At 41.7% G+C, this 23,143-nt stretch overlaps 1 protein-coding gene across 7 annotated transcripts in view; it reads right to left on the bottom strand.

The window, feature by feature from the left end:
• Window positions 1-21,602, bottom strand: part of LOC105491702 (TSC22 domain family member 1) — a 145,184-nt gene extending 123,582 nt beyond the window's left edge. For 3 of the 7 annotated variants that reach the window (XM_011758286.3, XM_011758287.2, XM_071081352.1), the window contains exons 1-2: window positions 21,025-21,602; window positions 17,534-20,607 (exon numbers count right to left, since the gene is read on the bottom strand). In XM_011758286.3, the coding sequence (XP_011756588.2) occupies window positions 17,534-20,607; window positions 21,025-21,234 (3,284 nt within the window). In that variant the 5' untranslated portion in view covers window positions 21,235-21,602. Of the gene's footprint in view, window positions 1-17,533; window positions 20,790-21,024 lie in introns of those variants that run through there. The other 4 variants (XM_011758289.3, XM_011758290.2, XM_011758288.2 and 1 more) reach the window with 3 other exon arrangements.
• Window positions 21,603-23,143: the final 1,541 nt, after the last annotated feature.

Raw genomic sequence — 23,143 nt, 5'->3', positions numbered from 1 at the left:
CAGCGTGGGCGACAGCAAAAGACTCCATCTCCAAAAAAAAAAAAAAAAAATACGTACAGCCATCCTTGTCTTCAGGCACTCTGAGAATATTTTAGCCAGTGATGTTTACATGTGGCATCAGCCCATGCAAGATAGGTTTCTGTATTTATACATTAAAATTTTTTTAAAAAGTATGAAATGCCTTCAAAAACGTTCAAAGCTTGAGAGAAAAGCTTTTTTCATTAGTCAAGGTGTTTTGATATGGTATTAATATCTAACAAAAGGAAAAAAATTCTCTCTTCCCCACGAATGCTGACATGGATTGGGGAGAATGGCAATTTTAGGCTGTCAAGAGCATACCAAATAAGTAAAATATCTAGAAATGAAATCGACTCATACAGGATGTGAAAATTACTGGCTTTCAGTCACTTTTGGCTATTTCATACTAGTAGAAAGTAAAAATTATGGAACATGCAAGTAAGGCTTATATTACATTACTATTAAATGATAAATCAAGCTACTATATCTTTTAAGATAGATCTTTACTACTGTTAACTACAATTCAAAAAAATTCCAATTGCTTCGGTAGCTCCAACATTTATAAGTGAATCAGAAAATAAATAACGAAAATGAAAAAAAAAAAAGTTCTACTGTTAAAAAAAACAAAACAAAAAACCACCACCACCACCACCTCTGGGGGCCGGGCACAGTGACTCAACGCCTGTAATCCCCGCACTTTGGGAGGCCAAGGTGGATGGATCACAAGGTCAAGAGATTGAGACCATCCTGGCCAATGTGGTGAAACCCCGTCTCTACTAAAAATACAAAAATTAGCTGGGCGTGGTGGTGCGCGCCTGTAATCCCAGCTACTTGGGAGGCTGAGGCAGGAGAATCGCTTGAACCCAGGAGGTGGAGGTTGCAGTAAGCTGAGATCACACCACTGCACTCTAGCCAGGCGACAGAGCGAGACTCCATCTCAAAAAAAGAAAAGTTAATTCTACCTTCTAGAATAAGCAAAAGGACAAGCTAAATCCTATTTTTGAAACAAATATTAAAGCATTCATATAAACTATCATTTTTTATACTTCCCCAAGTGAGTTCACAGGAAAATTATCACTTTCTCTTGTTTCAATAATAAATGTGATGTGAAGATAAGCTGTAACCACTCAAAACCAAAAATCTGAATCATAAAATGTGCTATTATTATTCAACTGATTAAAATTAGGTTTCTACTTTAAAAGCATTTTAATAAAATTTTAATTTGATTGCATTAAGCTTATAAAAAATGTCCTAAGTATCAACAGCATATAGAATCTCACTGAGACCACTAGAAGGCTAGTAATCTAATTTATTGAAATATTTATGTCATGCAACTGGGTGTCTCCATATTCACCTACTTTTCTGAAATTGCAATTTACTTAAGCAAATTTTCCAAATTTAAAGTTTACTTTTTAGCAATAAATTTGGAGAATTTAACCACTGAGGTAGAAACTATACTTTTTAAATGTACTAAGAGAAAATAAAATTAAGATTGAAGGAATTATTAGGAACACTCATTAATGGACAACTCCATAAAATAGTGACTGAAAGAACCAGGAAAGTCTATAGTGTCAAATGCCTCTACACTGAATAGGCTAAGGACTCCTTTTTATAGTTGTCAGCTGTCACCTTTTGTCGCTTCTCAATGCACGTAAGAAACCTCCAGAACGTGGCTGAGTGCAAGTTTTGGAATGAAATCACCTAATGGAATACTGACTAGCTCCATCACCTTAATAGTTATGTGACCCAGGCCCTTAACTTCACAATATTTTATCTGTAGTAACATATCAGTCAATAACATTTTAGAATCATTTCCCTGTCATATAATCCTCAGGTCTCCTATGAATTTATTATCCATCTTATACAAGTTCACAAAAAAGAGGAGCTACACAGTTGCCAATTTAAATGTTATGTACCTTCAGGCGGTGCATGGTGGCTCATGCCTGTAATCCCAGCACTTTGGGATGCTGATGCGGGGGGATAGCCTGAGCTCAGAAGTTCAAGACAAGCCTGGCCAACATGACGAAACCCCATCTTTACCAAAAATACAAAAATCAGCCGGGCGTGGTGCCACATGCCTGTAATCCTAGCTACTCAGGAGGCTGAGGCAGGAGAATCACTTGAACCCAGGAGGCGGAGGCTGCAGTGAGCCAAGATCGTGCCACTGCACTCCAGTCTAGGCAACAGAGCAAGACTCCATCTCAAAAAATAAATAAAATAAAATAAAATAAAATAAACGTTATGTACCTTCAACAAGCATTAAATATACTTGTTCCTACAAGGATTAGGATATGATATCATGATCATTATTATGGGATTCAGAGATGGAGGTAGGAAACCACTAAGGTTATCTAGGGTGAAATTCTCATTTCTATCTCCTCTTTCTGTATCCACCCTTCCTGCCTGGAACCTCAAAATAGGTAAAATTCCTAATAATAAAACATAACCAACTGTACAAATGTATAAATCCTGCTATCCATCATTTCAGAGAATAACTGATGAATGTTTGGTGGATCCTCATAGAGGAAAATAACACATAGAAAACGAAGAACAGTTTAAAACTTTTATTCCAAAATTCTACAGTAAAATGAACCATCAACCAAAGACAACACTTGGCTCCATGTTTGACTCTCAAAGAGAAGTTTAGGTGAACTACAGCAACAAAAACCTTTTAAAAGAGGAAGAAAAGCAAAGACTCAGGTATCTGAGCACCTAAGCAGTGGACAGCACTACAGCCCAAACCACGGATTTTCTCAATTCACACATCTCACACCACCTTGTACTCAAAGGAACAACCTTGAAGAACCAAAAATAAAGCAAAAGACGCAACTTACAAAGTAGCATTTTTTCCTAAATTCACGAAGATGAATTTCACTAAATACCACCTTTTTTAAAAACTAATTTTTAAAACATGGGAGTATATTCCCTCAACAGGAAGATGTACTGGTCACTGTCAAAAGTACCACAACAAATCTGTTTAGAGGACACAACCAAAAAAAAAAATTAACTTTTTTTTTCTTGGGACAGGGTCTCACTTGGTCACCCAGTCTAGAGTACAGTGGTGCCATCATAGCTCACTGCAGCCTCGAACTCCTGGGCTCAAGCAATTGTTCAGCCTCCCTAAGTGCTGGGATTACTGGTGTAAGCCACTGTGCCCAGCCCAAAAATGTATTCTTTTCTTATTTTTTTGAGACAAGAGTCTCATTCTGTTGCCGCAGGCTGGAGTACAGTGGTGTGATCTCAGTTCACTGCAACCTCTGCCTTCTAAGTTCAAGCGATTCTCATACCTCAGCCTCTCCAAGAATCTGGGACTGCAGGTGTGTGCCACCATGACTGGCTCATTTTTGTATTTTTAGTAGAGATGAGGTTTCACCATGTTGGCCAGGCTGGTCTTGAACTCCTGACCTCAAGTGATCCACCCACCTTGGCTTCCCACAGTGCTGGGATTACAGGTGTGAGCCACCATGCCCGGCCTCTAAAAATTAATTTAATATTAAGCACAAACAAAAGCTTCCTTATGAAAGAAACCAAGTTGGCTTGGTTGTCAATTTCTAGAAAAGGAAATAAAAACATATACAACAAGAAAAGTCAGTTTTCCTTGGTACAGTATTTGACTTACTGTGGTAATTAGGCCGGGCACAGTGGCTCACGCCTGTAAGAGGCCAAGGTGGGAAGATCACTTGAGCTCAGGAGTTTGAGACCAACCTAGGCAACATAGTGAAACTCGTCTCTTTTTTAAAAAATTAAAAAGGTAATTAATAAAAATATTTCAAAGAGAAAAACTGGGGGGGGATCTTCATTATACCTAAACATCTAAATCATTATATATCTACAAAATACCTTATGCAGACTTAGTACCTAATATGTCATTCACGGATTTAACTAAAAATAAAAATTATCACTACCAATTACTTACATCTCAGCATCTATTAGGATCTTTTAATTTTACTGCTGAATGTTACTACAAATATTCTTCATAATTTCTCTATGTAGAGGTCTAGCTTTTATTTCTGTAACATATTTGTAACATATATTAAGAATGTCTTAGAGAATAACCTTGCTGCACTACAAGGTAAAAAGTATAAAGCATCTTGTCCTATTTTAGAATGGGAAAAAAGCAATATAGAGGAGTAAAATGATTTGCCCATCCTTAAATGATACAGTGGAGGCAATACAACTAAAACATGGTTTCTTTATACTTGTCCATAGCTCAGTAATTAACATCATTTGGAATTTATTCTTACATCCATGATTCCTTAAAACAATATACCAAACATAATCTAACTTTCAACTAGCAAATATTCAATACCCTATCACAGTTCTTTGGGGTTTTCTTAAAATTTCTAACTCCTACCTTCATGTCAGGCTATAAATTGCTAACTTTCCTGATGTCAACTTACATGCCTCAGAATCCCATTGCTTTCCCCCCCATTCTTATCTGCTTTAAGATAATAAAGCTAGTAAACGTAAGACTTATTAAAAGTCCAAAAAAAAGGATCAGAAATGCTATGCAAAAATACCCCCCAGGGGGCAGGGGACGAGGGAGAGGAGGGGACATGGCTTTGATAGCAATTTCAAGCAGTTTTGGGGCTCCTTACATTCCAGAGCTGGTTTAACCTCTGGATTAAGTGGAGTGTTACCACATGTGGACTGGGTCCTCCTTACTTTTCCTAATGAGGCCAAAGGGACTGATTCAAACCATTATCTCAGATCACAATGACACAGAATATGCCTCCATTTCCACCACTGAGGAAAAAGGAATTACTGAGTTTCTCATACTCAATTAAGGAAGGAAGCAACTAGACATCCCAAGTAAAGCCAGCACCCTCCTAAAAGATCAGGCCACTGCATGGTACAAAAACAAAAAAGAGCCCTCCATTCCATGTCCAATTAAATCCAGACTTCTCAATCTTACATTTAAGGCTTTTCAAAGTTAGCCTTATGTATACAAAGCCCATCTGATACCAACTTGGACTATGTCTTATATTCTTTTCTATAAACATCTGTGTACTTTGAACCTCTTTGCTTAATGTTTTCTTTACTAAAATGACTAAGCCCAGCAGCTATCAAACTCCTCCTCAAGCATGTGATCTTAACTTCTCTGACTCCCAATACTCCTTTATTAGTACCTCTCCTAAACATCGTTTTCTACCCTGTCATACTTTTCCCAAATGCAATTAGATTTCCATCTCAAGCCATTTCTTGAAATATTTAAAGCAGCTTACAAAGACAGAAATGTTTTGAGATAAAATAAATTTAAAATAGGTGAAAAAAAGTTGAAGGACCAAAAATTGCAGGAGAGTAATAGAAGGAACCTTTTGTCATTTTTCTTAAACACACATTTATTCTTGAATTCAACTGCTGCCTCTCCTTAAGAAGAGAGATAGAGCTATACATATACTTATTAAATAAATTACATTCTTTCAGATACCTAAGAGATTTTATTTTATTTTTTTTATTATACTTTATGTTCTAGGGTACATGTGCACAACATGCAGGTTTGTTATGCTGCTTTTCTGGAACGTAGTTTTGTTCTTGTTGCCCAGGCTGGAGTACAGTGGCACAATCTTGGCTCATTGCAACCTCCGCCTCCTAGATTCAAGTGATTCTCCTGCCTCAGCCTCCCAAGTAACTGGGATTACAGGAATGTACCACCGTGCCCAGCTAATTTTTTTTATTTAGTAGAGATGGGGTTTCACCATGTTGGTCAGGCTGGTCTCGAACTCCTGACCTCAGGTGGTCCACCCACCTGGGCCCCCAAAGTGCTGGGATTACAGGCGTAAGTCACCACGGCCAGCTATATTTTCAAGACAGGGTCTCACTCTGTCACTCAGGCTGGAGTACAGTGGCGCCATCTCAGCTCACTGCAACCTCCACCTCCCAGGTTCAATCATTCCTTCCACCTCAACCTCCCACGCAGCTGGGACAACAGGTGTGCACACCACCATGCCCAGCTAATTTCTGTATTTTTTTTGTAGAGACAGGGTTTTACCATGTTGCCCAGACTGGTCTCGAACTCCTGGACTCCAGCAATCAACCCGCCTCAGACTCCCAAAGTACTGGGACTACAGGCGCAAGCCATTAAGCCCAGACCAAAAAATTGTATTTCTTTATACGTGTATCTACATACATGTGTATATATATATCCTTATACTTTGAAAATGGCAACGTGAAAAGGCGCACCAACAAGGAACCAAATAAACATTACTACTGTGGCTCTTTAAACATCAAAATGCTCAAAATAATCAAAATGCTCACATTTAGTATCAACGGTAGCACGGATGTTTTTCACATTTTAAATAATTTAAGATGTACACCACTTCCTTTTTGGTAGAGACCCAGGAGTCCCCAGCAGACAGAAAAAAAAGAATTCCTCCTCTCTACTGCCTGGAAGAGACTGACAGTGGAAATCTATGTAGTACGAAAAGGAAGCCAGCAAAGGTCTCTACAATCACTGATAAAAAGAACTAGTTCTAAATATTCGTGTTAGTTCACATTTACCTGGATTTTTCACCACTAAATATATTTGGGACAGCCCAGGTGGGTGGACCACCTGAGGTCAGGAGTTCGAGACCAGCCTGACCAACATGGTGAAACCCCATCTCTACTAAATACAAAAAATTAGCTGGGCATGGTGGTACGTTCCTGTAATCCCAGTTACTTGGGAGGCTGAGGCAGGAGAATCGCTTGAATCTGGGAGGCGGAGGTTGCAATGAGCCAAGATTGTGCCACTGCACTCCAGCCTGGGCAACAAGAACAAAACTACATCCCCCAAAAAAAAAAAAAATTAAATTGCAGAAAACCCTGTCTTAAGGTTATAACCACTTACCCTTCAAATATTTAAAATGGAGGCTGGGTCATCAATTTTTTGGGAAAATGGGTTTTGGGGATTTTTTTTCCCCTTTTTCAAAATGAGAAGAGTAACATATTGCTTTGAGAGAGAAGACAGGAAAGTGAATACAGAGTTTTGTTAAATTGTGGACTCTGCTAAGCAAAGAAACCCTGTACTGAATCATTTTGCAATGAAATTCACTATCCCCCCTCATTTATTTCCTTCATTCATTAACAAATTATATAAATGTATAACGTCCAACATGGTTCTTCCTGCTTCCCACTTCAATCCAAACTACAGATTCCCTTTACACTAATCTTCCCGGAACACCATTTAGTCAACAAGTATTGAGGGCCAACCATTCCGCAATTCAACCTTCAGTCACTTCCTATCACTTCCTGGACAGTGACGAGACTTATTAACTCTAGTAAATCCAACTGTTGCCTCACTGCTGCCCAGGTGTTTTTCTTATTTCCCCCCATTTTTATTAATATTCTCCCACTTGAAACATTTTCCTTCACCCTAAAACTTGTGAAAAGTCACTTTAAATAACACTGCTTTTCTGACCTACCAAAGTTCAAATCCATACCATCTGTGAACTTTGCTTATGTCTTTTGAAAACCCATGTTCCAGGTACAGTCTAAGAAACAATTTGTAAAATTGTCTCGGCCGGGCGCGGTGGCTCACACCTGTAATCCCAGCACTTTGGGAAGCTGAGACGGGCGGATCACGAGGTCAGGAGATAGAGACCATCCTGGCTAACACGGTGAAACCCCATCTGTACTAAAAATACAAAAAAAATTAGCCGGGCATAGTGGTGGGCGCCTGTAGTCCCAGCTACTCAGGAGGCTGAGGCAGGAGAATGGCGTGAACCCGGAAGGCGGAGCTTGCAGTGAGCTGAGATCACGCCACTGCACTCCAGCCTGGGCGACTGAGCGAGACTCTGTCTCAAAAAAAAAAATAAATAAAATAAATAAATAAAATAAATAAATAAATAAATAAATAAATAATAAAAAATGTCTCAGCGAATTCACCTAATCAAAACTTGTTCCTTCATGGGTTGAATGAGATCAAGATTTCCAACTCTTAAGTTTCTGATTCTTTGATTTAATATTTCATGTTGCTTAAAACTATTACTTAGTCCTTATATTGCCAAATAACTGCCACATGCATATATATCTTATTATACTATTATACACTCCCTGGGGACAAGGACCATATTTGATTATACCTAAGCACTGGTTTTTTTGGCTCACACACACAGCAAAAAGTAAATCAGTTAATTCTCTCTTAAAGGAGAAAACAGTTTTATCACCTGATCATAAAGAATTTTATCTTTCTGTTTTTAGAAATGTAAGTTCTCCTTGGTCTTTCTTATGCCAATATTAACAGTATATTTTCTTGATTAAGCAGATTTTATCTAATAGGCACTCAAATAGGCTTTGAATACACGGAGCACATCAAACATCCCCATTTCTATTCATGAAGCTTAAAATAATCAGATAATCATGAAAACAAAATCTAAATACAAACTGTAATAAGCATTATAAAAGAAAAGAACAAGGTGCTATTAAACAGTTATTAACAAAGAACCTAAGTTTAGATTGGTACGTCAGAGGCAGCCTCTCAAAAAGTGAGTTCAGCTTTAAAGCTGAATGAAAGTGAGATGGCATAGGGGATATTCAGGCTAAAATACCAGCATGTGCAAAGGCCTAGAAGAATGGATGAAAACTGAAAAACTTTCTGAAAGGTCAAGTACAACTGGAATGAAGAAAGTTGGGGGAAAGAAGCATGATGAAGCCAGCAGTAAGCAAAGACAGAAAGAAATAACCTTAAAATAAATGGAAAGGCTTAAAAGGGGTTCTGGGCAAGTGAGTTACCTGAGCAGACTTCCATTTTAAGAATAAGATACAATATCAGAAAAAGACAAGACATATGCAGGAGGCTCTGTGAGGAAGCTACTACATGCAGTGCATTAAATGAGAGCTGATGTTATCTTAGAGCAATGGCAGTAAGGATAGAAAAAAAAAAGATGAAGATATATCTTAAAGAAATGATCAAGATGTAGAGAGCGAGGAAAAGAAACTATCAGGAATGACTCTCAAGTTTCTAAAGTGAAGAACTGCATTAAGAAATGATATTTGGCCGGGCGCGGTGGCTCAAGCCTGTAATCCCAGCACTTTGGGAGGCCGAGACGGGCGGATCACAAGGTCAGGAGATCGAGACCATCCTGGCTAACCCGGTGAAACCCCGTCTCTACTAAAAAATACAAAAAACTAGCCGGGCGAGGTGGCGGGCGCCTGTAGTCCCAGCTACTGTGGAGGCTGAGGCAGGAGAATGGCGTAAACCTGGGAGGCGGAGCTTGCAGTGAGCTGAGATCTGGCCACTGCATTCCAGCCTGGGCAACAGAGCGAGACTCCGTCTCAATAAAAAAAAAAAAAAAAAAGAAATGATATTTATCAAAATAAAGACAACTAAAAGAGGAAATTTGAGGGGCTAGGTAATCAAGAGTTACGTTTATGACCTGTTGAGACTGATAAGCCTATAAGAATGCAAGCAGAGATGTTATGAAGGCAGATGACTTTACCAGTGTAAGGCTAAGAAGAGAAGTCTGGACTAGTGATAGGCATTCAGGAGCCAATAGCATACAAACTGTCTTTACAGCCATGGGGACAAATGATTACCTAGGGAAAAGGCAGTAAGTATAAAGAAGACTCAGAAAAACCTAGGAAACAGAGTCTGACAGAAGAGAGAAATCTGAGAGAGAGACTGAAAAGCAATGGCCAGAAGACTGGGAAGAAAATGGAAGATTATCACAAAAAGCAAAATAGAGTGTTTCGAGGAGGGCAAACAAAGGTCAAGTAGGCCTAATTGTGCTGAAAGGTCAAGATTTCCTGGTCAAATTGACTGGTAAAGAAGAAATGGGGTGGTGGAGGGCAGCTTTTGAATATATGTGACACTAGGAAAAAAGTTAACCTAGAATCTAAAAAGTTGTTATAATTTTTTAAAAATCAGTATAGATACTCTAAAATTTTTCAACCCGTGTAGTTTTTCTTGATGAGCCAGTAAAGCATGTTCTTACCATGACATATTCAACTTTAACAACAGTGAGAAGGCAAAAACCACCAAAGTTCTAATACTGCAGCACCAGAACAGGTCATGCTTAACAGCTTCATATTTTAAATTAAACTTTCTCTTTTATCTAATTTTTTAAATTGAGATGGGGACTATGTTGCCTAGGTTGGTCTTGAACTCCTGAGTTCAAGTGATCCTCCTATCCTGGCCCCCCAAAGTGCTGGGATTACAGGTGTGAAATTGAACTTTCTAAACAAGAAATAGCATTTATGTGTTTTGTAATTCTGAAGCCAATGTTGCAAAGGCTGAATCTAAATTATTAAAAAATTAAAATGGTTTTCCTAAAATTTCCACATAAGTTTCAAAAGAAAAAAAATACCCCTGTCCACCTTAACATTTAACATTTGAATGTCTAATGCATTCCAGGCACACCACTGTTATGACTTTATCCACTTTTTTCTCACCAAGGACTTGCAAGGAAATGTTACGTTCTATGGCAATTCCATCAGTTACACAAATGCACAAAGCGATGAAGCAACGAAGCCTGCCCTTTTTTTTAGGTTTTCAGACACTCTTAAGAATTCCTTATGGGCACTAGCCTTACCTCTTACTAGCTCTGTTAGAAGTAAAACGGCACTAGATTTTCAAATGAAAAAACAGCCTTGAATCCTAGCTCTGCTTTACTGTTATGCATGTAACCTTAGACAACTCACCCTCTCTAAACACTCAGCAAGTTTCAGTTTATTCACCAATAAAATAGAAAAAAAATTAATTCACCAGTTTAGAGTGGTTAAATATGGTAGATATTAACTGAATCTAATACTAACACTTTTCATCACTTCTATGAACTGAAATTCTGAATTACATACTATTCTTACTTCTAATGAATATAAACCAAGTAATTCCACTCTTAAAATTTATGTATTCATTAGAGAACTAACTTGGAGCAATGACTTTATTAAAATTAGCATCATTCTTTACACTTAATAGTATTCTACCATCGAAACAGATGTGTAATAATACTAAACACACACATCTATTTTTTCACTCCTTCCCTAAAACCCCACTAAAATGACAGAAAAGCAATTTGTTAAGATATAAAGACATAAGCCCACAAAAACTGAGGCAGATGAAAAGACAATAGCAAAAAACATTTGAAAGCTGGAAAGCAGACAGTTGAGTGACAAATGACTTAGCAAACACTAGAAAATTAAATCTTTAGCAAACAATGGAGAACGCCAAGAACAAACCCAATTTAAACTGCAAAATCCCCAAAAGACTCAGGAATTGGCAGTACCACATCTATGTAAGTGGGATGTGGGGGGAAAGGGTGCTAAAATTAAAAAGATTGTTTAGAAGTCAGTTTAAGAAGCAGCCAGTCCTACAGATTCCCAACTGTCCCTCCCTAATCCCAAGAAAAAAAAAAAGTATATTGTCTGAAGAAGGTAAAACATAAGATCACAGGACTAAGGAAATCAGGCACAGCAAAATGCGGAACATACTGAAAACAGGGTTGAGTGAAGAAACGTATCTGGGGATCCCCCGAAAACCTCTCATTCCACATCCCCCTCACTGCCCACCCCACAGAATGCTTGTTGAAAGGCCTTCAATTCCAAGCAAGAAATCAGGAGAGCCTTCTTATAGGGACCTAACCAGCTAGGAGGATATAGAAGAAGAAACCAACACTAGAAGTCCTCCAATCAAACAGCCCAGCCAGGTTACCATATAGGAAAGCTAACAATTGACAAGCCACACTCAGAATTTCTAATTAGCGTTTTAATTCCTTACTCTTACACATGACTACCAACTATCTTAGGAACAGCTATAAGATGAAAGAAAAAGACCAAAGCAAACAAAAAGTAAGAAAATAAAAACCGGAGGAAATAGACCACACAGAAAGGAAAAAAAAAAAAAAAAAAAAAACTTAAAAAAAAAGCTAACATTTTATATATTCAGATAGCTAAGAAAAAAATACTATCATTACTAAAATAGAATAGTATACTATTAACAAGGAGCAAAAAAAAAAAAAAGGACTTGGAAATTAAATATGTGATAAGGGAAATGGAAACTCAATAGAGCAAAAAGAAAAACAGGTGAAAAATAGTTGAGAAAACAAAAGGAAATTAGAAGACCAGTCAAGAAGGTCCATTATCCAAAAAAGAGGAGTTTGAGAAAGAGAGAAAAAATGGAAAGACATAATCAACAACCTGACTCAAGAAAAAGTCCCAGAATGAAAAGATGTTTCCAAACTGAAACGGTTCACCAAGTACTCAGCACAGTGGATGAAAAACGACCCACACAAAGATCCATCATGGCAAAACTTCAGAACACTGGAAACATAAAATCTTATAATGCTTTTAGATGTTTTAAAAATGAGGGGAGGAAAAGGAAGGAGAAAGAAAAGGAAGGAAAAACAAAATACACAGGTCACATACAATATATGAGAAATCAGAATGGCTTCAGATTTCTCAAAAGCAATATGGATGTTAGAAAGTAATGGCACAAAATATAAGAGAACATAACTTCCCCTCCCTTGGTTTTCTTCACCTAAGAAAGTGTCAGAGTAAACTAAAGCCATTTTAAAACAAGTAAACTAAGAATAAAGACACTAGTCTCTGGAAAATGGAGATCCAACACAAGAGAAAGTGAAACGAATCCCAGAATAATGGTTGTGTACCAAGCCAAGAAGGCAACCAGTCAAGAATGGAGGTCAGGGGGTATGAAACTTCCTAAGATAAAATTGTTAACAGTATCTGATATTGGAACATCTTAAAAGGCATCTGATGAAAAGTGGAATTAGTGATAAATATTGAGAACACTAGGCAAAGAGGTAAAAAAAAGATAATGAACTCCAGCCAGATTACTCTGTGGTAAAGAGTAAACAAGCCACATGGAAAAAGAATTAAAAATATGTATATATATACATACACATATATATATAGTAGAGACAGGATCTTGCTATATTGCCCAAACTAATCTCAAACTCCTGGCCTCAAGCAATCCTCTCACCTTGGTCTCCCAGTGCTGGAATTATAGGCATGAGCCACCATGGCCAGCCCCACACTGCAAATTTCTAATCAGCTCTTTAGTCCTTTAACACTTATTTGCAAGCAGACAATCAAGACTTACCAGACATCTAAGGAAAGGTTCTACAGGAAAGGTAGAGCCCAAAACATACAAAAATGGGAAGAGGGTGGGGAAAGGAGGGGCAACTTGGAGAAAACAGACAATGCTGACAGATGAAAACTTGGGAGTGGAGGAAAACCCATTTCTATTACAGACAGGTGGAGACAGAAAAGGGAAACAGCCACAAAACACTGTACAGGATAGGAAAAGTAGTATTTGACAAGAATACTGAATAATCAATAGTGATAACTACTGGGAGGAAGGGTACCGGGAAAAAAGGAGACCAGGTAGATAGATGGTAACAACAAAATTAAATCTTCATTTTCTATCCAGGAAGTTAATAAAGACAAAAACAAATGAAAGGTGTATTTTATTTAACAAATATTTACATAGGGCATGTGAGTTAGACAGAGTTCTAGGGAATTTCCAAATTAATTCAATTCTTATGTCAACCCTATGAGGTAACTACTATTGTCATCATTTTTTTAATGAGAAAATTGAGGCATAAAGAGGATAAATAGCCCAATGTTACTTAAAACTAGTAAATGACAAGAAAATTCAAATCTAGGCAATCTAACTCCACAGTCCATGCTCCTAACCAGCAGGCTATGTTACAAATCTAGTAGTAAGACAAGCAAGTTATTTAGAGACTGGGAGGTAAATACCACAATAATCATCTAAAAGAGATGAAAGTGATTATTTCTAGGAAAGGAAAACTGGAAAGTAAGGCTGCAGGAAGCTCTTCCATGTATTTCTTGGACAACCATTTAAACTATCTTTAAACTGTGCATGTATATCTTGAAAAAAAACTTTAAAAATTATAATTCGGTATTTTAGTTAAAGTATTTTAACTGATAACTACTGCCATCCTCAGAAGTAGGCAAAATGAGTATTACCCCTATTTTATAAGTAACATGCATGCCTCTTAAATATTTGAGGACCTACTATAAAACAGGCACTGTACTTAGAAGACAGACATCAATTCACTTAAAAATGTTGAAGAGAGGTACAAAAAAAGCAAGTCTTTTTATCCATTTCCTTTCCATTTGTTGCATAAATTATATGATCCTGCATCTCTCACAGTTGTGCTTAAGATAAGGGACAATATAAACTTCAAATCATGACAAAAAAAAACAAAATCAGAGAAATCTCTGCTAATTATTTAGCAAAAAAAATACTTTGTCCCTGCCCTTGAGGAACTTCTAGTCTTGTGGGAAAGACTGGTAAACATAATTATAATTGAATGTATATAGTGCTTAAATAGAGGAATATTAAAAAGTGCTAAGGAAACAACATCCCCTGAGTGAAAACAATGCTTTGAAGAGAACATCTGAGCTAAGTCTTGAAGGATGTATGGAAGTTTGACCCATTTCACATTAAGAGGCTGTGCTAATAATAACGGTCACAAAACATAAAAGATGAAATATCTGTATTTTCCCATTCTTGTAAAGGAGAATTCACGGTTCATGTTATAGTCTAAGACATTAAGACTTTTTTTGTTTTTTTTTTGAGACAGGGTCCTGCTGTGCCACCCAGGCTGGAGTACACTGGCGTGACCCCAGCTCACTGCAGCCTTGACCTCCAGGGCTCCAGTGATCCTACCACCTCAGCCTTCCAGGTAGCTGGGAACTACACACATGCGCCACCATGCCTGGCTAATTTTTGTTATTTTTTTGTAGAGACAGGGTTTTGCCATGTTGCCCAGGCTGGTCTCAAATTTCTGGGCACAAGTAATTCACCCACCTCAGCCTCCCAAAGTGCTAGGATTACAGGTGTGAGCCACCGCACATGGCCTGACATTAAGACCTTTTAAATAAGAATGATTTTTTTCAAAACAAGATACATAATCTTAACACCCTGATCCATGTTTATAGTCTCTCCCAGTGATCAAGTGAAGGCACTTTCCACATGTCTAAACATTTTATAATCTAAAGTGTTAGAGTATTATTTCAAAAGATGACTAAAAGATAACCATCCTCATTTGTCCTACTACCCAAGTTATATTGTTAACACATTTCCTGATTCACAATATTAAAATTATATATGTAGTCTCTCTCTCCTGAGACAAATGGTGACCAAGCCCACAAGATGCAAGTGACACAGAGGCTACCATGGGAAGAAAGGTTTTAAAAGTTTTTAAATCATATCATTGTTTTCTCTTGTAGTTATTCTTAATTTATCTTTCAAGGGCAAATTTAAATGAAATTAATTTCTTTTTCCAAACTGTAGTGATAAAAGAAATAATCTTCAGTAAAACACAATGAAGAATATAATATATATATTTTCTAATCTTACGAGGTGTTTTAGGGCTACATTCCGATTTTACAGAATTTAAGATATGGCTAAAACAAAAATTTTCTGGTTTTTAATCACAAAACTTTGATGTTAACTAACCAAGGCCCAAATAGGTAGTAAATTCAAAACAGTCCCTGCTCTTGAGGAACTCCTGGTCTTGTGGGAGAGACTGGTAAACATAATTATAATTGAATGTGTACAGTGTCTGAAGACAACTTGTTATATTAGATCAGTATTTCCTTATTTCTCATTATGTCTTCTTGTTCCTTTTTAGAATTCCATAATTTCCATAATTGGCTTATTAATCCCTTTAGCAATTATTATCTGGAAAAATTAATTTTATATTAATATCTTAAACTGGAACCCTATTCCTATAATTAAAAATCTAGTTGAAAGTAGCATCATCTGACTTTGTCTGGAACAGCAAGCTGTGGAAAATCCTATCATGTCCTACCAATAGGAGGAAAAAGAGGGGAAAGACAAGCCAGGGGACCACAAATGGTAATTACAAAATCAAGGCAAGTTTGAATTCAAAATGAGTGTTTTCGTTTGTGTATTTTACCCATCTTTTATTTCTCTAAACTTAGCATCCACATAATATAGCTGTTTTTATAAAGGCTTCACTCAAATCATAAATTTGACTTAAAAAACATTAATAATTGTGGTAAATAATTCTTTTAAAATTACAGGTATTAGTATGAGAAAATTAAAGGTTTAACAATAATAATGGAACAATTAAAGAAAGTACCTCCTAAAAGTTTATCTTTTAGACTACAGTTTTGTACAAATAATACAGAATACATTTGGTTAGGTAACAAGGTTTTAATTACATGACTATTAGAAAAATAATAAAAATCCTGAAAGACAAGACTTTATCAATTTAACCATGTCTTTACCTTATCTTTTAAACAACTAAATAACAAAAACCTCACTGAAACATTTGACCTTTCTTTTTCTAAAATTACAATTATTTTGCAATATGCTCAATTTTTCCAAAGCAAAACCCACAAACATACATATAAAATATAAATGCTTATATTAGCTTGATGAAAGTTTACTCACAAAACCCTCCAATACTAAAATAATTAAATATCTTGCATGCTTAACTCCAAATTCCACAGTGAAAATGATGTCTTTTCATAACTCCTATAATAGTATTTTAATCAAGGTTAGTAACACACTGGCAAATTTGTGAAAGAACATTACTTTAAAAATCAAGTAGGGTTTAAAACGATGTAGAAACATGAAAGATTTCACAACTTTTCTAGCCAGTCAGCTTCAAAGACACAATTTGATTCAGTAAGAGTTACTGGCATATTATTTTCAGTCTGTGGAAAAACGCTTGGTTTAATAATGTACTTTAGGCTTTCCGTATCTTTTTGGTAAGGAAAAAAAGGAAGAGGTGGAGATTAGCCGGAGACCAAGGTCTTATTTTCATGCCTCTACAAATTCAATCCTCCAAGACTTACTTTCTTCTATTCTTTAAAATGGCTACCACCTTGATCTACCATGCAAAAGAAAAAATGTACAGCATACTAACAAGATAAATCTGGTTATTTTGATAGTTTATGTCCTCCTTTCCCGCAAAATACTTTAAGATTCCCATTCCTTTACTGTTCAGATAAAATGACCATTAAATAAGCAGACAAAAGTTGGTCAGTTGCGGTATGAGGGCAACCTATATAACCCAGATTAAGTCATCTTTCATACCGTATCTGACTAGGAAAAGCAGGCAACAATATCTTTCACAGACTAAGATCAAACAGTAGAAATGAAAAAAGAATGTCTAGTAAAGGAGAACAAACGTGGGAACCACAACCCCCCCAAGAGATTATTTTAGCAGCTCAAAATAGATTAACTATTATGTGGGCTAGCAAAAATTAAGCTTTCCATAAATATTTCTAAAAAGCATTTTATAGATAATAAAACCACTTGGTGCCCCCAAACCTATTTTTAATGTGAACACATGCTCAACAACTATTCTGAAAATATTGTTTACATATTACTATTTCCTACCCACTCTGAAACCATTCCATAACTCTTGCTCTATAAAACTTCCCATAAAAATGCATTCTTCACAAAAATGAAAATATACAATGCTTTGAACTAATTCTGTGCATACATGTAGCTACTAAATAGATCACTTCAAATCTGTTGAATGTCTCCAGAAATATGACATGATCTTACCTCTCATCCTCGCCATCCACCAGGGGTGTCGTCAGCGGTAGCACCTTCAACGGGAAAAGAGAAGCAGAGGCTGCTAGGCTGCTGCTACTCCCATCTGAAACTGCTGACATTCCCCCACTGTCACCACTGATAGTCTGAGGTAAGCCAACTAAGGAGGGCTCCGCTGGGCGCCTGGCATCTTCAATTTGGCTTCCAATTGCCTGAGCTAATGATTGTGCAGAGAACTGGGTAGAACTTAGTGGTATCTGTTGTGCCAAAGGCAAATTTATATTAGTTGCTATCAAGGGAGATTGACTAACACTTTGAACCAAATTACCATTTTGGGTAGCAGGGGTTTGTGCTATATTTTGTGGTGGAACCAAGTTTGCTGGGGCAGAAGGCATTCCAGAAGGACCAGTTGAACTAACCTGACTTGTAACAGAAATACTGCTAGCAGAGGGCAAAGGACTAACTGCAGGCAACTGCTGTGAAACAACTCCTTGAGCTACTGGTTCTACTCCTTGTGGCTGGGGAGGCACAGTTAACAAGGTACTTTGGGATGCAATAACCAATTGTTGAGGAAGGCTTGCAGCGCTAGTTTGAACTCCCTGATGAATAATCCCAGTTTGAGCAGGTGGAACCACTTGCGAAGATGGAGGAGCACCTTGCTGAATAACTGAAGGTGGAACCTGGGTAGAGGGCTGCTGCACTGCAGTAGGTATGTTTGCTTGCTGACCAATATTTGCAATCTGACTGCCAGTAGGTACAGCAGACACTGCTGCCTGAGCCTGGCCAACAGGCTGGACAGATGCCCCTGCAGGTTGTGCTGGGACTGCTGTGGGCTGCACTGGCAGCTGGATACCCTGTGGCTGAGCCACAGGAATCACTGTTGTTCCTGCTCCCACTCCTGCAGAACTGGGCTGTCCGGACGACACTGCTGTTTGAAGAATTGGCTGCTGTTGTACATACTCTGAAGCAGGATTTTGAGTCACTGATTTGACATGGCCTGGGGCCATCTGTGTAGAAACCATTGGTTGCTGTTGTCCATACTGTAACTGTTGGGGAGGTGGTGCCCCTGGAAGGGGAGTTTGCACTGGAGGAGCCGCCTGAGAATATGGGAGCTGGGGTTGAGCCAAACTGGAAATGGAAGGCTGCTGACCTAAAGCTGAAGTTACACCAACCACATTTACAGGCGATGGCTGGATACCAGTTGCAGCACTCATAGTGGCTTGCAGAGGTACTGGCTGAAGACTTTGCTTTTGCTGATAGCTCAGTTCTTGAGACTGCAACTGTACTTGTGAGATCTGTGACTGAGAAATACTCTGTGGTATACTAACTGCTGGAATACTCTGTGGACCAGGGCTACCAAAATCCATCTGCTGGAGGGTCACACCTTGGAGAGCTGGTTGTTGCTGTTGTTGCTGCTGCTGCACCACCACAGTAGGAGCTCCCATCTCTCCACTTCCCACACTCTCTGTATAGTGACTCAGTGTGCTGACACTACTGCTCACTGAACTCCCACTAGTGCTCTCCCTTTCAGAAGTCACTTCTATCGGATTTTGCTTTACAGTCTCCACCACTTTATTTATCAGCACACCTTCTGTAGCAGGTACAGCATTTTCTTTTTCATAGAACTCAGTGCAAGTCCATCTACCTTTTTTAAAGGGCTCAGAACTAGAATCTAACTTCACAACTCTGAACCTCGAAGTGTTAACTGTTGGTTGTTGCTGCTGACTTGAAACCGATCCCCCAGTCATCCCTGCAGCTGCATTAGGGACACTGCTAACGGCAGCGGAGGAAGAAATAGTACCATTGCCCATGCCACTCAAGATATTCACATTAACACCACTGGTAACTCCAGGCCCAACACTCACACTAGCAGCACTAGGAATATTGCTTGTACTTATATTAGCATTACCAAGCATGCTGCTTGTCATATTAGGATTCAAACTACCCACAGCAGTAATATTAACATTATTTACTGTACTAGTGCCAGTAACAGAACTTATACCTATTCCACCTGTAGTACTTGGAGCACGTATATTAGTCATTACAGATGCAGGTGAACCACTGGATGATACAGCAGAAGTTGGTGCAACTGGTGTGATACTGTCAGAGCTTCCAGTTGTAGAGAGTTTTCTAGATACTGGGCTTGAGGGTGGCCCACCAGGAATGGATGCACTGGCCACAGCAACATGAGATGGATGGTGGTGCCCATGTTGGAGGTGGTGCCCATGATGAATGTGATGGTGGTGATGGAGGTGGTGTGGATGAGCATTCCCATTGATCACAACATTCTGTTGTGGAAGGTGAGGCAAATGAGGCTGAGGAAGGTGGGGCTGGTTGGGAGAGACTGCCCCAGGTGTCTCGGCTTCCTGGAAGTTATTTAGGGTCTCTTCTGAGGAGCTGCGTTCGGGCTCCCCTAAGTCAGTAGCCCTGGAAAGTGACACATCAAGGATCTCCGAAGAAGAGAGATCTTCTGTGTGAGATTCATCCAAATCATCATAGCTCTCAGTGTCCTCTGCTATACTGTTGTTAGAGCTGATACTAGCGGAGATCTGAGCAGGAGTAACGCTAGTTATCTGGAAGCCACTTTTCTTTTTCATTTGAGTTCCGCCTGGCGCAAGAGGCTGTGCCTGCAGCTGAGCCTGCGAAAGGAGGTTCAGGCTTTGTGGAGGCGGAGGCTGTGGTCCCGACGTAGAAGATGCTGCAGGGGGCGGCGGCTGAAGCAGCGACGGAGGCGGAAAATCCTCGGAAGATGTGGCACTACTACCGACGCCGGTACCTGCTGCATTGAGAGCAGAGGCGCTGCCACTACCGCTGCCCCTTCGAGGGAACACTGCCGGGTGCGCCATCTTCCTAGCGCTAATGTCTGCAGCGGCGGCGGCCGCGGCGGTGGACTCAGGCGGCTGGTGCATTGTGTTGGGTACCGGGGGGGGGGGGCCTAGGAGGCGAGTGCAATTTCCTTCTGCACCGTAATCTTTGTATTCGAGACGCCGGAGAGGAAAACGGGACCTGACGCTCCGCCTGGCGCGATTCCTCCTTCTCCTCCTCCTCAGCCGAAGGCGCCGGTCGCTCCTGCCTTCGAGAGCGAGCTTCGGAAAGGAGGATGAACGAGGGTGAACAGGGCGGCCGGGGACCCGAAGGGGGGACCCCTTCAGTCCTTCGCCATTCACTTTCCCCTGTAGCCTCACACCCCCCTTTATATTCCGTTTCACGTGGGGTGCGGGGCAGGAGGGAGGGGGAGAGCGCAGGAGGGGGAGGAAAAGCGAGAAATGCCCACCTTCTCCGGCCAACTCCGAAGCCGCCTCAGCCCCCTCCTCCCGCCGCGGCGGCGGCCGCTGCAAAGCCCTCCCGGCCGCTCTGCACGGAGGCAGCGCCGAGCAAGCGTCGCCTTCCCCTCGCCACCCCCGGGGCCGCCGCCGCAGGCGAGCCCCGAGCTCAGTGTCGCTCAAACCTCCCCTCCCGGCCCCGCTCGGCCCTCCCCCCGCGCCCCGCAGACCCTTTCAAACCCCCTGGGCTCGCGGCGGCTGCTCGGTGAGGAAACGCTGGCCGCGGCTGGGGCCGGGGCGACGCGGCTGCGAGCGGGGCGGCGGCGGGGCGCCCGGTACGGTGAGCCCAGCAACGAGGCGCGGGCGGGCGCGCAGAGACGCCGGGTCCTCGCGGAGCACGGCCGGGGCGCGGCGACGGCGGTGGCAGCGGGAGCCCAGGGACCGCTCCATCACTGGCAGCCATGGAGCCCGAGCATTTTCCTCCCTCAGGGCAGGCGCCTCGGCTCGGCACACGTCCTCGGGGAGGAAGGGGCCGGCGCCCGAGCCTCCCCGGAGGGCGGCGGGACGTGCGCTAGGGCGGAGGGTGCGACCCTCTCTTGTCCTCTTCCTCCGCAGCCGGCTCTTCCTCACCCCGCTGCTCCCGCGACCGAGCGGGAGGGGGCTGCAGGCGGCGGCGGCTCCTTTCTCGGCGGCGTTGGTGGCCAGACGGGCTGGTGCAGCGACTGCAGCCGACGCCGTTCAAAGGAACGAGAGGTGGGGTTGGTCGGTGTCGGCAAACGGGGCGGGGGAGTGGGTGGGTGCCGAGGGAGGGTGTCGGGCGGGGAGGGGGCTATGGTGGTTGTTACTAGTGCTCTTCTTCGGCTCCCCCGGCTCTACCGTATCCCCCAGTCTCTCGCGGCATCGGGAGGGGAGGGACCAGCGCGGAGCGCAGGAGGAGGAGGGGCGACCGCCGGCGAGAGGAGGCGGTGGTGGAGGGGGAGGGGGCAGGCGGAGGAGGAGGAGGGAAGATGGCGTCTGCGCATGCGCCTCGGCGCCGCAGACATAAAGCCGGGTCTGGCGGGGCAGGAGGCGGCGGATCTTCGGGCCTGTGCGAGCGCCGGGTCTCCGGACGGAAATTGCCGAAGGCTGGCGGAGGCGCCGAAGCCGGGAGTGGTGGAGCCGGAGGGGATAGTGGGGGTGGGGAATTTCGGCCGAAGGAGCGAATCCGGGTCGGACTGCCTGCTTCGGCCCGGTGGGGGTGGGCAGGGTGCGCGCCTGCCGCGCGCGCAGGCTAGGTGTGTCTGCTCTCTTCACACTCGCGGCCGGCGCGCGCGGGCACGCGGCAGAGGAGGGGGCGCGGCGCGGAAGGGCCGGCGGAGGCGGCGGGAGCGCCGGCGCTTGGTGTGCGCGCCCTGGGTGGTGTCCCCCGCCTGCGGAATGGGTAATGAGGCTTTTCTCCGCAGCAACAGCATCACGAGTTTCAGTTCCCAGGAGCCCGCCGCCGCCGCCGCCGCTGCCACGACATGAGTCAGGCTTTCTTCCCCGGCGCGTGGCGGAAACCTCCTCCCCCTCGCCGCACCTGGGCTCGCCCCCGGCCCTCGCCTCCTCGGGGGATGCCCCAGCGCCGGGAGCTGCGGGGTCTACGGAAGGCCGGTGGCTCCCAGTGATAGGTGTTGTCTTTTGTGCAGTGCAGTTGCTGCCATGCGGTCTCCTCGCCCTTCCACGGGCAGGGGCGAGGCAACCGGACAGATGTTGCAGCTGTTTCCAGTTAACTGCCTTAGCTCCTCTGGGGTAGGCTCTTCTCTAACGAGGAGTGGTTGCAATGCATCCTTAACTGGAGGACACAGGCAGGCCGGCCCTGTAAACGACTGATCTCAACAGGTGTCTCCAAGCAGCGACGCCTTTTTCGTTCATTGTCCTGGCTATATCCCCATTGGTTTGACTCAAGAGGCAAGGTGGCCCGGACATGTGAGCAACACAAATGATAAGCATTGCTTTTAGGGCTAGAAAAGAAAAAGCCATCCGAAATTCCAGTTTTAAAACACACACCCACACGTATTACATTTCATGGGTCCGACTATAGTTCTACCGAAGCAATGTTAGGTTTGATTGGGGGCAATTTACTGGCAGTTACTTTATTGGCATTTCATGTCAAAACCTAGTTCTAAGCATTTCTTACCAATAATCGAGAATGTCCGTCTCTCCCAGGAATTTAAAAATGATAAAGCAAGCCCAAAAGCTGTAGGGAGGAATTTTCATTTTGTTAAATTTAGGTTAGGGGAATCGGCGCTTATGGTTAGACCTCTGATTCAGGAAATCTCACGGATTTACATTCCTATTTCAGAAGATTGTTAAAGCAAAAACGATTGTCATTTGCAGT

The sequence above is a fragment of the Macaca nemestrina genome, chromosome 16, assembly GCF_043159975.1.
Source record: "Macaca nemestrina isolate mMacNem1 chromosome 16, mMacNem.hap1, whole genome shotgun sequence".
NCBI classification, from domain to species: Eukaryota; Metazoa; Chordata; class Mammalia; order Primates; family Cercopithecidae; genus Macaca; species Macaca nemestrina.
The sequence above is the reverse complement of the archived record's forward strand: the minus strand, read 5'-3'. Positions and strand labels throughout refer to the sequence as shown.